This window comes from Anopheles darlingi, chromosome 2, assembly GCF_943734745.1.
Source record: "Anopheles darlingi chromosome 2, idAnoDarlMG_H_01, whole genome shotgun sequence".
NCBI classification, from domain to species: Eukaryota; Metazoa; Arthropoda; class Insecta; order Diptera; family Culicidae; genus Anopheles; species Anopheles darlingi.
The window spans coordinates 13,637,757-13,654,271 of NC_064874.1; the positions used below are offsets into that span (position 1 = coordinate 13,637,757).

The window sequence follows — 16,515 nt, forward strand, 5'->3', positions numbered from 1 at the left end:
GGCCACCAAGGCGACCACATAGACCATAGCAACTGTTGCCAAGGAATGGCAATGCAGTGTACTGGCGATGCGAGTACTTCATCGACCACAGCCCGACACCGATCGTACAGTGCGCTAATGTGACAAATGGACGCCATTAAATGAACCATTTTTTAAAGGGAGGATCAACTTAAATAAATAAACCCATAAACCAAAAAACAATGGCCATCACGGTGCTGTTGCGGGAGGATGAGGAGGGAGGTGTGGGGGTTGATCAATCACGTGCGGCTCTCAGCCGTGTTCGTTCGTGTTCGTGTTTCACTCGTGAGCTCGCGTCCTTTCGGGGAAGGAACTCTGAGCTGTATGGCGTGCGTGAGATACTCGCACGTGGGCCACTGACTGCCGCCACTGTTTTTGGTGGATGAAACACCGTCGGACTGTTTTCATCTGAATCGAATGCTCTGTTTACGTTGGTTACGTTTACGGAAGGAATTCCTTCCAAAGAATGCTGTTTTGCGTAGATTGCGTTCGATGATTCATGCACCTTGTTTTTCGAGCGAAGGTATGCAGATGATTCGCATTCCGTTTCGCATTTACACCCGTGGTGGGCGTGCATTATTTTTAAGTCAGTGGCCAGTATTTTGATGTTTACGTCCATTACAGGTCAAGTACAAGCAGAAAGGAGAATTGAAGGTGGATCGCAAATATAAAACAATGTGCATTGTTCATACATTTCACTATTTATAACAGATTCCCATAGCATGTGATGCGCGCCAGGATGAAGGTAATTCAATGTATAGCAACTCTTTCCTTTTCTTGGACACCAGTCTCTCAAGACAGTTTTCAAAACTTCGAAAGTGGAACATTGACACCTGAACCCAAATCCGTTTACTAAATCATCTCCTGGTTATGTGCGACCATCGTGGCATTGAGTAGAGTTTCCGTTTTCCCGGAAACATAGCTCAAATACTAGGTCCGTCCTACCGTAAAAATGAACCGACACCAAAGCGAAAATTGACGCTTCGGTCCTTGAAATTCAATCCTTCCCTTTCCTACGCTGCATGTGATCGTTTCCAGCTTTCTTGAACTGCCGGGATTTTGCTGTACCTTTCACAAAGCGAGTTATGAAGACCGCCATAACCGTTTGGAATCCAGCTGCACCTTCAACCATTCCGGAAAGCAGCAAAAAAGGGATGATCGGGTGCACAGCAGCAACCCCTTTCGGTCGCCGGTGTGGCAGCAAACGGTTATTGCCTCATCAACGGCTAATCAGCTCTGGCGTCCGACCCAACGTTCCTCAGCGGGCTGGCAAAACATAATAAAATCAACCCCGAAAAGCGCCGGTAAAACGTTTGAACATACGTATGGGCATGTGGAGAAGAACGCAGCATGTTCCTGATGGCGTCGTGACGGCGTGAAACTGCAGGTTCTCCGTGATTTCATCGGATTCGAGGAATGCTTGCCACAATGTTGAGCAACAAACTTTATTAAAAAAGTCCAGGCGGATTGCGGCTCGCCCACACACACACACACACACACACACACACACACACACACACACACACACACACACACCCGCACACTTTAATATTTGTACAAGGCTGCATTTCGAAACTGGTGGCATAAATGTATTCGAGGACGAAACCTGGCCGAACTACCAGGCTAAGCGATGTATGATTTGAAGGCGAATAGCAGGGGCAAACAAATCGAAAAACTTTCCTCCTAAAAGTAACCGAACTGCAATTTGGGTGCTGGGTGTTGTTGTTGTTTGGTCATTATTGTGCTCCGTACATCCGATAGAGCGAGCGATCGAACCGGAACCGGATTGAGCCATTCTGGGCCAATGATTTCCGAACAAATGCGAACAGTGCACAGAACGGAGCGGCAGAGGACAGCATCGCCTAGCAGCAGATTTTGCAGCTGACACCCGGAGTCATGTCGATGTCACTTTTAACTAATTGATGGTAAACCTGACCCTGACGGTCAGTATTTCTGCTCTTCAATCTCGGCTCTTGCGTTCCCGTTCTAGAGTACCAACCGGCAATGGCAAAAACACTCGGCTTTGCTACGGTGTTTGCGGAGAGAATTATTGGCTTCCCCTGTATGGTGCTCGTCCGGGCAACCGACTGCAACCTGCCTGCAACCATGTTGAATGCATCGTAAACTGCATTAAAAACTAAGCCCAATTTGGTGCAGCGTGCATGGGCAGAATTAAGCAACTCCCAAAAACAGTGCCCCGACGCCATTGCGACGACTACTAACCAGCTGTTCCCACCAAAGGCGTTGTTCGGTCACCAAATTAGGGATCAAAACGGTGTAGACGTTGTGCTACCGAACGGAAGGACCGTCACAAACGGACCACCAGCATTCCGCATTACGGGCGTACAACGGTATTATCACCCTTTTCCCGGGGGGGCATGACCGTGTGTGCTCAAATGATGTCAATCCCCTCGCCTCAGTTAAGTGACAAAGGCGAACTCATCAAAAATTGTTGCTCAACAACGGCGGACCCGAGAGAGCCTCACGTTGCTATAGGTTACAATCTAAGGTTCATGTGGTCCTGCTGGTCACCTCTTTGCTTTCGGTGGTGCGCCTTGGGAGTTTTTGGCCATCATTGGCTAACGATAATGCCAACATGGATCTCGTAACCAGCCATCAATGGTGGTGGAGAGACAGAGCCCGCTGCTTACCTACCAACGATCGTCCAGCCAGTTTTCGTACAAATTTCCTATTTTATCGTACTCCACAGTCTTCTTCTGCGTCGGGACTGTATGCACACACATTGTCGTCGCTCCTGTGGACGCCACATTAAGCAAAAGCGTTATTTGATGACCACCTACCCCATCGACCATAGAATATGTTTTCTAACCGGAACAATTGCAAATGAATATGTTCTCGACGTAGAGTTTTGCACCAGTCAAAAAGAGGAGAGACATCATCTTCTGAATCATGCTCAACACTGTTTGCTTCCACAGAGACAACGATTAGCATAACTCCAGCAACACCATACGATCCACAGTCGTTTCACTGACCAGCATTAACAATATAGACTCCACTCGACAATAAGACGACATCAGAAAGATTGGTTTATTATCATATCCGAGCCCTTGGCGAGCAACATGTACCAGGGAGACTTTATGTTTTGTTTTTATGTCCTGACACTCTCATTTGTTTGATGCCTCACGTAATCCCTTGCAATCGTATGTCGGACGAACATTGTTTGCCTTTTTTTGTTTTACTTGTAGAATGTCCAGTCGGACAACGAGTAGTGGCGGGCGATAGCTGCCAACACGTTTACCCGTTGATAAATGATTTGGTTAATTCGTCTTTACGGTTCAGTCGTCCATTCAGCATTCCAGACTGGACATCACTGTGCAAAGGATACACAGCGTGGTCGTTGCTCTAACGCTAAGGGTACCGTTTGAATTCACATAAATTTTTAAATGGATCTCAAGTGCAGTGGGTCTATTCGTCGCGTCGCAAAACATCATTCCAATTGTTGAAGAACAATTCATACGGAAAATCTTTTTTCCTTCTTCATCTGCAGTGAATTACTAACGATTACAGTGTTGTTTGTCTAGGATTGAGATAAATGTACTGCAATGCAATAAGACAAACGTGTTCCGTGGCACGTTCCAGTTCCAGTGTGGAGTGTCTGGCCTGAATGCCATGAGAAGACAACCGATAATCTTTTGATCCATCGTCCGAATTTAATGGCACGTGAAATTGGATACGATGTGCAATCGTTAAGCGGAAAAATCACTTTGGCACAATTAATGCTCACGCTCTATATGCGCCAATTTGGCATTATCACACTCTTTACCGTTATGCTTTTAAATGGCCCGTCGGATACATGACCGCTGAACTATGAGCCGTTGCGTTCCCTGACGTTTGAACCGTTGGTAACTATGGTAACAGGCGAGCGCAACAAAACATTCCCACTAACAACTAACAGGATTTTTCAGTACTGCAGAAATGGTAAGGTTAAATGGAGCTTGTATTAATGGAAAAGCTAAAGCATTACATTTATTTAACAGATATTATCACGCACCAAATCGGAGTCGGCGAAAGGAAACCGCAACTCTGCGGGGCTAGGCAGCTCTCGAGCCGTAACGATTCCTTCGTTCGAAGACTTCCTGCTAAAGCGTGACTACATAGGCGCAAAGACAGTGCTTCAGGTTTGTTGTAGAGGCGATAATGTTATGGCGATGAAGTAGCGACTCTCATAACTACTTAAATCTCCATCCAGTGCTCCAAGGACTATGATGAGGTTCCGGATCAACTGAAGCAACTATGGATCGGGTTTTGCGATTTCCACATCGGCGAGTACAAGCGGGCCCTCCAGTTATACGAGAAGATCTATGCGGCTGACAATACACTGAAAGAAGTGGGGCTGAACATTTGCGTCTGCATGTTCTACCTTGGCATGTACGATGAGGCCCAGAAGCTGGTGGAGGAATTGCCCCAGAGCCCGCTGAAGATTCGGCTATTGTTCCATCTCGCCCACAAGCTGGCCGACGAGGATCGTTTGATGGAGTTGCACGGATCGTTACGGGATGTGGTCGAGGATCAGCTTAGTCTGGCCGGGATGCACTATCTGCGATCGCACTACCAGGAAGCAATCGACATCTACAAGCGCGTCCTGCTGGACAACAAGGACCTCCTGGCGCTCAACGTGTACGTGGCGATCTGCTACTACAAGCTGGACTACTATGACATCTCGCAAGAAGTTCTCGAGTTGTACCTGAACCAGTATCCCGACAGCACGATTGCCATCAACCTGAAGGCATGCAATCGGTTCCGGTTGTTCAATGGTAGGGCCGCCGAACAGGAAATCAAGCATCTGGTCGAAAGCGGTACATTTGGTGCGGATCTGATCAAGCACAATCTGGTGGTGTTCCGCAATGGTGAAGGTGCGCTGCAGGTGTTGCCACACCTACTTGACATCGTGCCGGAGGCTCGACTAAACCTAGCGATTCACCATCTCCGGCGTGGTGAGATCCAGGAGGCGTATCAGTTGATGAAAGAAGTTCAACCGACGGTCCCTCAGGAGTACATCCTCAAGGGTGTGGTACACGCTGCCCTCGGCCAGGAAACGGGTTCGAAGGAGCATTTGAAAAATGCGCAACAGTGTCTGCATCTCGTCGGTGGTTCGGCCTCCGAGTGTGACACCATCCCGGGGCGGCAAAGTATGGCTTCGGCCTTCTTTCTCTACGGTCAGTTTGAGGAGGTGCTTGTGTACCTCAATTCCATTCGCAGTTACTTCGTGAACGACGATACTTTCAACTACAACTATGCCCAGGCCAAAGCCGCCACGGGGTACTACAAGGAGGCGGAGGAGCTGCTGCTTCAGATACACGATATTTCCATCAAAACGGACAGCACGTTCGGGATGGTGTTGGCCAAGTGTCATATCCACGCGGGTCATGCGGACCAGGCGTGGAACATTTTCCTCACCAAGGACTCGACACCGGATGCATTCGCATTGCTGCAGCTGATCGCGAACGATAGCTACCGTGTGGGTGAGTTTTGGATTGCGGCCAAAGCGTTCGATACGCTCGAGAAGCTCGATCCGAACCCGGAATACTGGGAGGGAAAACGTGGTGCGTGTGCCGGCGCCGTACAGGCCATTCTAGCGAAACGAGGTAGCGGTGCACCACCGGGCGGGGTGTCTGAGATTATTTCGCTGCTGAGGGACTCCACCAACGCTCAGGCCGAGGGTATGCTCAGAGTCATCCGTCGATTCGCGAGCACCATCAAGTAGTCACAGCAAATACTACGAAACAACGAAAGGCAAACTTTTGAATGGAATTTAAAAAAAATAAATTGAACTTAAAATCAGGTTTTAATCTCCAAAGCGGCCCCTCTGAGTTCGAGTTATGAGTGGCACAGCACGTGCCAATTGTACGCACTCTTCAGGCCTTCCGATTAAGCGTTATTGCAGGCCACATCATTCGGTAAAAATGATGTCCAAACCACAGCCAACTCAATTATTCGTGAAGATTTTTAATTGCGAAATGGGTTTATCAAGTAGCAGGATAACCGTTTTCGATCACATCCCTTCCATCCTTTCGCTACGCCATGCTCAGCTAAAGTCCGAGCCGCCCCTTGTCACGGATGAAATGTGGTCACCGTGGGCTACTTGTAATCTCGACTACTTCTCGTAAATATACCGCGGATAGGGGTGAGCTAATTATGCAAAAAAATAATTTAATTAAACTAAACTTTCATCCAACAGCCTTATCGGGAACGATAAGAACGATGCCCATTACGTTATGGCTGATGAATTGTTGAAAAGTTTCCGTTCGCTCAAGCACTTGATCTGAATCCTTTTTTGTCGGAGAGACTCTTGTTTGAGGTTAACTCATAACAATTAGCATGATGGAATGAGCTACAGCAGCAAAGTTATCAGTGCAACGTTGAAGTTGGATTTCATAATGAAGCATCCAAGAAACCTTCGCGTCGTAACCTTCGACTGCTGCTACTCCCAAGTCAGGCGATGGCATCCGTTTTCTCGGAGCAAACGTAACGCACCCCAAAAACTCCTCAAACCAAGCTTGAAAGGAAACACATTTCGGTGAGCAAAGGTGCAGCAGACCGAGCCGAAGTCAAATGGAAATTTACAAAGCAGTCAACCATACCCTGCATACCCACCAGCATCCCCAAAAAACTCTGGACAAAAACCATCTGCCACCATACGATAAATGGCTGTAAAGTTTTTCCCGCTCGTTGAGAAGGTAAAAACACTACCAGCCTTTTACTGCTGCATTCGGTTGGAAAGGGTGCATTACTGGATGCACAAAATGCACACAACTAACCGCAACTTGTGTATTTGGTTTCGCAACGCACTGGTGGAAGGAAGGCCTTCTTTCCCACGGTAGGAAGCAAAAGTGAACATGATAACTAGATCGGTTGCTCTGGAAAACAAAAAGCGTCGCGAACAAGGTACTTTCGGTAGTAGGCCAAACACGTGTGTTACTACACGTGGGCACACATTTCAACAGTCTTTGCCATTTGGGTTTATGTTTGCACACCGGGGCAGCAGTTTATTAAGTAAACTATAAATTTGAAAGTATGGTTTTGCGAAACCTGGAACCCATAAATTCCCTAGTGACATCGTGTAAGCAGCGGAAAGTGCTGCGTTTCTGGGTTTGAAAATTTATGGTTTTCCATCTTCAAAAGAAACCGTATTCTGCCCTTTCCACCCTAAACCAAAGGGGTGCGTACGATCGTTAATTAGCCCATAATGATGGTTTAGTACTCATTCCGGCAAAGGCAACGACGTGCGCTAATAAACATAAAAGAAACGCACCCTTTTAGCACCTTTAATGCGTCTGGATGCCACTGATCAAGGTTAACGATAATGTGTACACATTTCTTCCATGTTTCCGTATCTTTTATTTCGAAGAGTGAGTTGTTTCATAAATTACTCGAAATATCATTATACTTACGCATCTAGCCCGTCTCCCGATGACTTCATTTTCCTACAGCGTTAACATAGAACAGAAAATTTGCTAACGTTACATACAGTTACGTCCGCCCGTGCTGATATCTATTGCCACCATTGTGTCCCGGTTGCGACTAATACAAAATGTTGCTTGCCGCGTTAACACCATCACGGTGCCTGGCCTTGGTGGCAGAAAAGGCGGTCTGCTCCCAGCATTTCCGCCTTATCGAATACATGAAAACAAATAACAAAATGCCCACCAACCAATTGGGCAGGGGGAAAAGGATCAACAATCCCAGGGTGCCCAACAACACGGCAAACCACACAGAAATACAAGTATTCACCGGCACGCTGAGGCGAGTCGTGGTGTATTAAAAGGAGAATATTGAGGTTATTTTAAACGAAATAGAAATCCAGCGAAAACCACGTGTCCCCGTTTGACTAGTTGTGTAAACTTTGCAGCTTCTCACAGGACGGAGTATTGATGTTTTGCGCCTTTTGGTAAAGCTCGCGGTCCCCAAAGTTTCGCGCCTTCATTAGCATCGTATCCTCTGTGGAACGAAAGGGAAAGTTAACAGATCATTAGAATCGTCACAGATCGTGCTACGAGGCTTAGCAACAGGTACTCACTGTAATTCCGCTCTCGATAGCAGGAATGTTTTAGATTGTTTAAATAGTCCTCCTCAACGGATGCTTCTAACCGGCCGACCGAACCTTGATACTCCGAATGGAAGTTTTCCTTCACGTAGTACGGAATTTTAAGCTGGTTCGTTTTACGAGGAACAGAGAATTTTCTGCAAAATCGAACGAGAAAAGCGTGGTTGAGCCGCAAGAGCATACGGACAAATAAAAGTGTTGATTGTGTGCCATCCTTCACACTTACTGGCTAGGGGTTAGGCTATAGATAGGATCGGAAATGAAGAACGAAGACATCATCGACAGTGCAATAAGTAGAATGATTGGCAGAAGGTTGATGAATGCTGCAAAACCCGATTGTGGCTGAAACATGGAAAAAAGCGTAAGACTAACGATCACATTGGGCCATTTCGTAGCGAAGCCTACCTCACGATACTGCTGTTGTTCGGCTCGATGAAACCGTCTTTGGCGCGTGTATACATGTTGCGTAGGAATTTCGCCACCAAAAAACATATTAAACAGCTCTTCGGCGGTAAACTCCGTTTCGAAGCCTCGCGAATACGCATAATCGTACTGATAGCGCGTTCGACGAGCAGTCGTTGGATGATGCTGCTCTTCTGACCCGTACAGATCGTACGACTTTCGCTTCTCGGCATCGGTTAGGATGGCCGCGGCATTACCGATCGCCTTGAACGCTTCCACTGCACCCGGTGCCTGGTTCTTGTCCGGATGCAGTTGCAATGCCAGTTTCTTGTAAGCCTTCTTGATATCCGAATCGGTTGCATCCTTCGATACGCCCAGTACTTCGTAGTAATCCTTGCACCTACGACAACGAAAGAACAACTCTATGTTAATGTGCATCGTGCTGGCAACACCACGTGAGCAGTCTACACACTTTTTGATTCGTTTAACCGCCTCCAGTTGCTCCGGGGTGTATTCCACGGTTTCGGTGCTGCTTTCCGCTTTGGGAGCTGCCCCTTTCGCTGTACTACGCTGCCGTAACCCATCGTCCGAGGTGTTACCGGACGTGGCACTATCGGCATAAGCTCCACATTTGATCTTGCTCAGCAGCTCTGCAAAGGCATCGGGGAGTGAGAAAGGGGCATTCCGTGACCGGGGATGTTTTCCGAACTGTACGAACCTTCGGCTCGTTTCGTTGGATGAAGGGTAATCGATTTGTTTAGGAGTTTCTCCGCTTTCTCGATCTTCCCGTCGGCCAGGTACTTGACGGCCCGTTCCACACAGTCCTCGGCGGCTTCCTTGTTCATGGTTTATTTTTATCTCCGAGGAGGAGCTATCCCGAGCAACCTTTACAAACGGAAGAAGAAGATAAGCAGAGCAATTGGGTAAGAACATGCAAAGTCTGCCAGCCAATTTCGCACGTAGCGGTCTCCTCCATCCCCTTCCTTTCCACTATTTTGTGCACATCCTTGGTATACAAACAACAAAGGTTAGGAAAGTTCTGCTTCTTACTGAATGTGAACTGTGTATCCGGCTATCGAAAATGTCGTGTCACGACGGTAGGAATTCGAGGCGAGGCGGCCTCCGTACAGCGAGCGATATAATAACCAAATTCTAATCGGCACACACTTCTATCTTGTGAATCCTCGTCATTATCTTTCGAAAACCCACATCGAAGAAGATTTGGAAACTCGCAACAGAAAAACACATAGAGCGAAGTGAGTTGGCCAAGTCATTGCCGACGGGGCGAAGTTCACGTGTGAATTATCTCAGCGTTGCGAAATTCACATCATCGCAAGAGTAAACAAATAAAATAAATACAACGTTTTTAGCAAAGAAATCGGGACCTTGGCCTTGGGATGGCAAGAATCGTGCCAGGAGAATTAATTGCCACTTATATTTTCCGAACATGTTGCTACCAAAGTACACATTTTAACCTATTTCGGTCCGCTTCATTTCCCACTGTGGAACCGGGTTTTCTCACAAGATGTGTAGAATTTTCCATTTCCCCGAGTCTCTAGTTGCCGAAAAGAAAGCAGCGGATCCCATTTAACGCCCAAGAATTAACCACTTTACAGCCGGCAAGTTTAAAAGCAGATACCTCACTCTTCCGGAAAATTTTTAACGTTTCCTGCATACTGAGCGGATGCATGGGGTTGCAGCAAAAGTTGGTCAGACGAGCAATTTCACCGTTGATGGCTTCAACTAAAACATTTTGAATTAATTTGGCACACTACCGACCACGTGATACGTTAAACGCTTTTTGCCAGGGGCATCTAACGAACTTAACCGATGTTAGGAGAGATCGACTCCAACGCCTCCCTCAACTTAGACACCGACCATGCTTCCGGTGAAAGTGATAACTCGTGTTCAAAAACATCCCTATCTCACCTTAGCCCTATCACGTACCCTGCCGGCGGACATGTGCGTTACAACCGGAAGCGTCGTGCTACCGACACAGGACGAGCCGGTTCATATGGCATATCCTTATCGATCAAACGGCGCGAGAAATGAAGTTGCTGTACTCGAAGCGCGCCTCAGCTGGCGGCCTTTGGCCTCATACTGATAGCTGCCAAGAGAAAGAGCTAGCAGCGATACTATGACTGAATGGCGTGCCTCCCAGAATGGCATACTTCTCCTTTTCGGTCAAAAGTTGCTCGCGTGTCCTGCGCCTGACTGTTTGAAGGTAATTTGTCATACCCCTAGTCGCACAGGGCCGGCATTTGCCAGGAGCTTTATTCGTTGTTATTTTTGGTCGATTCCAGTTCCGGAGCAGAACTTTTTTTTATCGACACAGTCTACGACTCGTCTGGGAAACGGCAAAGTATCAGTAGTTCCGCGGCACGACTGATCGGTGTCGGTAGATCTGGGCGTAACAGTTGCAATTGTATCATCATTCGTTTATCAAGATGAGAATTGTTTGCTTCACAGTGTTGCAATCGGTAGATCTAGTGGCTAATGTTTTTGTGATGGTCGCCCACTATCGTACCACGTGTACGGTACATTCAATATAGTTTCCAAACAAGGTGTCGTGAATACTCAACCACATTCTTAAAATACAACGAGCATGTTCATAAATCATACTGCATGGTGTTCGATTGAGCTCAAATGTAAAATGTGTACTGTGCAGTTGGTGAATCATATTTCTTCTCCACGCGACCACGCCAATTGAATTACGTGCCCAAAAGCGCTAAAATCTCACTCAGAAGCGGCACTCGTGTTTTTTGATTTATGGAATAAAGAGTCACGATTGACGGAAAGTGATGTTCCTCGGTCAATATTACGGCACGTTGAACCAGCATGCCACGTTGGAGCTTCCAGACGACCGACGACGCGAGTGATAACCGACGGCCATAACAATCACGAATCACTATGACGGCGACGGTGTTGGCTGCGTGTAAATCGTAAAACTAACGAAGTATAACAAACGAATAACAACGAGTATCAGCAGACGCCGAGCTTTCTAGAAAAGCTAGAATGGGTGATTTTGGATCAGGCAAGTTAATCCTATTGTTTCATCATTTCAGCCATTTCTGAATACGAAGCAAAAAGAAATATTAGCAATATTTAACGATTCAAATTGACCATGAAGCGTAGTTTTAAACCGCTATTCCGTGATTGATGGTTTCCGAAGGAATGTTTCCGTCATGAACAAGGCTATGGCTTTAAGCCATCAGCACTGGTAACCCGCTGTTGACGCGAGAATTTCTAGCGAAAGAACCACCAAACTTCCAATGACGCCGATCAACAGCAACAAAAACACTGAGGCCGTCTGATCTAGGTTAAGCTCCGGCATTTTAACCTCATTTATGGCACACCCGGGTTTGTCAGTGAACCAACGTCGCCGTTCATATTGCATCACACCATGCTCGATGATCTTTAGTAGTGTTACGTGGAAAAGGTCCTTGTATGGGCTGCCTTTCGGTAGCGCTAAGTGTAACGGTGTCTCCGGAAAGAGAGCAATCTCCTGCAATCTACAGCGGTCATAATCGGTGAAAAGCGCTTAAAAAAGATAGAAACATTTTTGTCAATGACATACAGCATTCATTTCATAGGTAATATATGGAAGACAGCAAACCATTTACTTCTTCGTATCCTCGTTGGTCATCACAGAGAAGAGCCTTACGGCTGCTTTTGATTAGAAATATCCCCTCTGTAATGTTCATCTGATCGAAGGGTCTGTTATAAGAGATTTCCTGCAAGACATTGTTAACATCAGCATTCTACTGTAGGACAATAAAACGTGTCAGCACGGACATTCTTATACGCTACGACATCATCGTTGTCTTCTAAAATAATATCGAAAGCATTTTCCAAAAGTTGCTCAAACGATTTAATTTGCTTCGGATGCACTACCAGCAAATACCCGACAATATGAGCCATATAGAACTGATAGAGTAGGGCGCTAAAAATCAATACACTGAGCAACATAATGCGAACCGAAACGGTGTCGATGTTTCCGACGAATCCTGTCGAAATTAATCAATGAGCTTTTTGAATTATGGGTCATGCTAGACTGTTTGTTACCTTGTTGGCAGAAGACACCAACCATGAGTAGTTCAGTTGCGAAAAGAGGATCCTTTTTGCCTCGCAACTTCTGAGCTTTACGGATCATCAGTCCAACCAGGATGAACACGGCACCGATTGCTAGCCACAATGCTAAGCTAAACGGCCTTAGGAATGTGTTTCTTGTGCTAGCTTCTTCTGGATGCTGGAACAAAACTACTGTCCTGGAATAGAAGATTGTGAAAGTTAAACAACACACTGGCAGAAAAGAATGCTACAAGCAATTACCGGGATTTGGCTGCAGCTGCTGCCAAGTAGTCAAAATTCGAAACATTTGCTGGGTTAGCTTTAATTAAGCCAAGTGAAATAATCTCAAACGGCAAAATTGTTGATATGCTAGAAGAATAAGGGAAAGATCTGTTTGTAATTTTTCGTATGAGTAGACTGAGGCTCTTACCTGAGGTTGTGTATCTGTGCAAAAATGCTCCACATCGAACGACCTATGATTGTGTACGGTCCCTTCATTAGCTCAATCTGCGTTGCTTCATCCTGCGAATGAAGCAAACAAAAATCAAAAAATTTAAAATAAATCCACAATAACGCGGCTCACCTGCAAACGAATGCCGTTTAGATCTATTCCATCTATAGTACGGCGTCTCTGATACCTACCGCGATTGTCCCATATCTCAAAGCCGGCAGTCTTATTCCACTTACCGATCCGAAGCATAAATGTCTGCCAATTGTTGTTTATCCATTTACCGTAAGCGTCAAAGACAGAAAAGCTGTCTACACTCAACGTGTTTCGTTGCAGAAATAGTACACTCGAGGAAACGGTGAAATTTAAATCTAGCAAAAAGGTTTCCACCGATTCTGGAGTATCCGTTCCGAGGAGGAACCAACTGAATGAGTCTCCATTAAAGTATCCTCGCCGTGAAAGGTCCCTCAAAATATGCTCTATACCGTTGCAGCGCAAATCCAAGGACAATCCAACTGGTACATGGCCATATTGCAACATGGCATCGAATTCCCCTACGTTAAACTCCGATAATTCCACAGAAGACATCAATCCTTGAAAGTTTAACCGAAGGTAACGTGCATCCTTGAGCGATTCTAAAGACGAGGTTAAAATTATTGGCCTCAAGAGCTCGATCAAAATCAAAATCTGTACAATTTAACTTTAACCTTACCCTCGTGGTGATGGCTACAATGCAAAAAACTCATCACCTTCACATGACGCCACTCCAAGGCTTCCATCAAGAGTTGGCCTCGAATGCTTGCATGTACTGCTGGTGGTGGGTGAAGAAGCGATAGCAAAAACACACTGTACCAAATAGCTCCACCCATCACGTCGAAGCTCAAAGCATTGAATGGTGCTAGAGAGCGATTTAGTGCATGTCGCATATACGCAGGAAGCGTAATTGAATATCTGCAATAGAACCTCATTATCATGTTTGCAGCACTGTCACATCGACAGAAGTAATTTGGCGAGCAATTAGAGCTTCCCCTGTTACTATTCTTCATACGCGCAGTTCACGGTAATTCCAGGAATTTAATAACCCGCTTGTCAACGGTTTTACGTCCAAACAATCGCATAAAACAACGAACTAACTGAAACTTTTGCCTAGTGAATGGTGCGGCACACGCCATGATGCAGGGTTTTATTGTTTGCCTAACGTTTCTTCCAGTGCTAGTGGTGACTCTGGGGCGATGGAAATTAATCGAAGATTTTCTTCTCGAAACACCAATCATCAACAGTTTAACTATTGTGCACTGTTTCCGACAGGAGCATACCGACCGGGATATGCTATCTTTGGCAGGAAAATTGCATAACGAGTTCAATGGTCCAATAATGTACATCGATATCGCTGCAGCTCCTTCAGCGACGACCACGCACCGACTGCCGTACTACAACTTTCGATTTGGAGCACGAACATCGCACCACATGGCGGTTATTATGAACCTTGCGTGTGAGGCAGCAGAATCATATTTGTTGGATGTTTCAAAAGCAAGTTTGTTCAATTCCTCCTATCGTTGGCTTCTGTTCGCCGATGAGTTCTCAGATGCGGTATGCATGACGAACGAACTGAACATCAACATAGATGCAAGTATCGCGCTAGCCATAACTCACCAAACTGTTAAAACGGTCTACAACATGTATGACGTGTATGGCACAGTGAAGCACAGGCGCGGTGTGGTCGAGTATCACTATCTGGGCATCTGGACGTCGGTGAGCGGTTGGCTAAGGCCACCTCGAAGGTCTCAGGATTTGAAGCAGATTCAGCTTAAGGCTGTTATTTCGGTGAAATGATTTTTTTATGAGTTTGCAAATAAGTTTCACTTTATGGTATCGAATTCCTCCACAGACGATGCACCAACATTATCCAAAAGGGTTAATTGAGCATCTGAATACACCCGTCATTCCCAAGGGTTACAACATGCACATCTATGCCTATCAGATAATGAAGCTGCTACAGTTGAACCTCAACTTTAGGTCCTCCATCACGTGGCATACGAAACAGCTCACACGCTATAATGTTACTTTTTACTCTTTAGAGTGAAACTAGTTCTGGCATCCCACTGGCGTTTGGATCTCATCGGAACGAACTCCTCCCTGGGAGTCATAGGACAAATGCAGACCAAGCAGGTTGATTTTTCACTTACTCCTCTCGCCGTTGTATCGGAGCGAGTGATACTCTACGATGGCACCGTAGAATTCGGGAAAGCCAAGTACGGAGCAGTCCGAGTAGTTTCGAGATTTTAATCGTTATTCTTTGCGATTTTTTTAGGTTTTACTCATTATTTCGACACCCCAGGAATGTCTTGAACCGAAACATATTTCTCCATCCCTTTGAGAATGCTACATGGTTCGCCTTGCTTGGGCTCTTCAGTTGGACGGTCATATTGCTCACGGCAGCGTTCGTTGTTGACTGGTCAAGACCAAACTTCCGGCTAGGCGATGCCATCGAACTAGGGATCCTTATTACCGTAGGCATATTCTCGCAGCAAGGTTACGACGCAGCGGAAGTGAAGCTAGTGGCCAAAAGATTGGCGCTCTTCGCGTATACTATGTTTTCTGTAGTTCTGCTGCAGTTCTACCTATCTTTCATCATGGGTTACCAATTGATAGATCCACCGAAAACAATCAACACAATGGAGCAACTGATTGCAAGCTCGCTTGCCTTTTCAATCGAGAATATGTCCTACAACATGGACTTCTTCAATGTAGTATCACTAAAAAAAGCATAAGCATCCGCTAGGGTTTTAAACGGTCATTCTATTATCTTTTAGAGAACTAAAGACCCGGTAGCGATCAAGCTGCACCAGGAGCGTGTCCTTCCAAACAAGCAGGTGTACGTGAATGTATCACAAGGTATAGCGTTGGTCAAGAAGGGTGGACATGCTTTTCAGTGTGATACCTCTTATGCATATGCGTACATCTCTGGTGCGTATCGACGTTAGCGCTATTGGTGCTACTGCAGATATTAGTCATATTTTTCACTTGCAGAAACCTTCAGCGAGCAAGAAATCTGTGAACTGCACCACGTATCATTGTTTCCCCATCGTGCAATACACTTCGCAGTAGCCAAGGGCAGCCCCATAAGGGAACTGTTCCGGGTTAATCTGCAGCATTTGAAGGAAACCGGACTCGTGTCGTACCATTTGTCGCGCTACTTCCTCCGCATGCCACCGTGCATCAAAAGGTCTAATCAAACGACCCAGATTAACATTTTCGACGTGTATTCCGTGTTCGTGCTTCTTGCCGCGGGTATGCTGCTGAGCTGCATCATTCTGCTACTGGAAATCGTTCGTCGAAAGAAGTTGCATCGAACTGCACCAAATCCGACAGGATTTATGTGGTTAGATTAACGGGGTCACTCTTTTGTGGCTTTGCTATTTAGATGAAACACTAGAAAGAACACATATTCTATAATAAATCACCCATTTTCACTGGTTCTCGATTACATTCTTATCCAACTTAGAGCGTT

General features: G+C 46.0%; 3 protein-coding genes across 4 annotated transcripts; 1 reads left to right on the plus strand and 2 right to left on the minus strand.

The window, feature by feature from the left end:
- The first annotated feature begins 757 nt into the window (after positions 1-757).
- On the plus strand, positions 758-5,743 carry LOC125951682 (intraflagellar transport protein 56). The gene is made up of 3 exons (XM_049680653.1): positions 758-763; positions 4,017-4,157; positions 4,229-5,743. The coding sequence occupies exons 1-3, from the start codon at positions 758-760 to the stop codon at positions 5,741-5,743; spliced, it is 1,662 nt and encodes a 553-aa protein (XP_049536610.1).
- Positions 5,744-7,191: 1,448 nt separating this feature from the next.
- On the minus strand, positions 7,192-9,708 carry LOC125950891 (dnaJ homolog subfamily B member 1). 2 transcript variants are annotated; one of them, XM_049679273.1, is made up of 7 exons: positions 9,536-9,708; positions 9,204-9,370; positions 8,958-9,135; positions 8,489-8,885; positions 8,310-8,425; positions 8,057-8,220; positions 7,201-7,977 (listed from the first exon to the last, which is right to left on the minus strand). In XM_049679273.1, the coding sequence occupies exons 2-7, from the start codon at positions 9,328-9,330 to the stop codon at positions 7,868-7,870; spliced, it is 1,092 nt and encodes a 363-aa protein (XP_049535230.1). In that variant the 5' UTR covers positions 9,331-9,370; positions 9,536-9,708; the 3' UTR covers positions 7,201-7,867. The 2 variants fall into 2 exon arrangements, with proteins under 2 accessions (XP_049535229.1, XP_049535230.1); XM_049679272.1 differs by having other exon boundaries at positions 7,192-7,977; positions 8,310-8,885.
- Positions 9,709-11,696: 1,988 nt separating this feature from the next.
- Positions 11,697-16,250, minus strand: LOC125951688 (glutamate receptor ionotropic, delta-2-like). The gene is made up of 7 exons (XM_049680661.1): positions 16,187-16,250; positions 12,987-13,078; positions 12,818-12,925; positions 12,551-12,753; positions 12,281-12,492; positions 12,102-12,219; positions 11,697-12,025 (listed from the first exon to the last, which is right to left on the minus strand). Exons 1-7 carry the CDS (start codon positions 16,187-16,189, stop codon positions 11,697-11,699), a joined length of 1,065 nt encoding a protein of 354 aa, XP_049536618.1. The 5' UTR covers positions 16,190-16,250.
- Positions 16,251-16,515: the final 265 nt, after the last annotated feature.

Excerpts from the sequence above, each read along its gene's own strand:
- LOC125951682 (XM_049680653.1), top strand. Across the intron at positions 4,158-4,228 it reads GCGCAAAGACAGTGCTTCAG|TGCTCCAAGGACTATGATGA; the intron begins GTTTGTTGTAGA and ends ATCTCCATCCAG.
- LOC125950891 (XM_049679272.1), bottom strand. The coding sequence starts at position 9,330 with ATGAACAAGGAAGCCGCCGAGGACTGTGTGGAACGGGCCGTCAAGTAC. Across the intron at positions 8,886-8,957 it reads GCGGTTAAACGAATCAAAAA|GTGCAAGGATTACTACGAAG; the intron begins GTGTGTAGACTG and ends TCGTTGTCGTAG. Across the intron at positions 8,221-8,309 it reads TATAGCCTAACCCCTAGCCA|AAAATTCTCTGTTCCTCGTA; the intron begins GTAAGTGTGAAG and ends TCGATTTTGCAG.
- LOC125951688 (XM_049680661.1), bottom strand. Across the intron at positions 12,926-12,986 it reads GCACAGATACACAACCTCAG|CATATCAACAATTTTGCCGT; the intron begins GTAAGAGCCTCA and ends TTATTCTTCTAG. Across the intron at positions 12,493-12,550 it reads TGGTGTCTTCTGCCAACAAG|GATTCGTCGGAAACATCGAC; the intron begins GTAACAAACAGT and ends TAATTTCGACAG.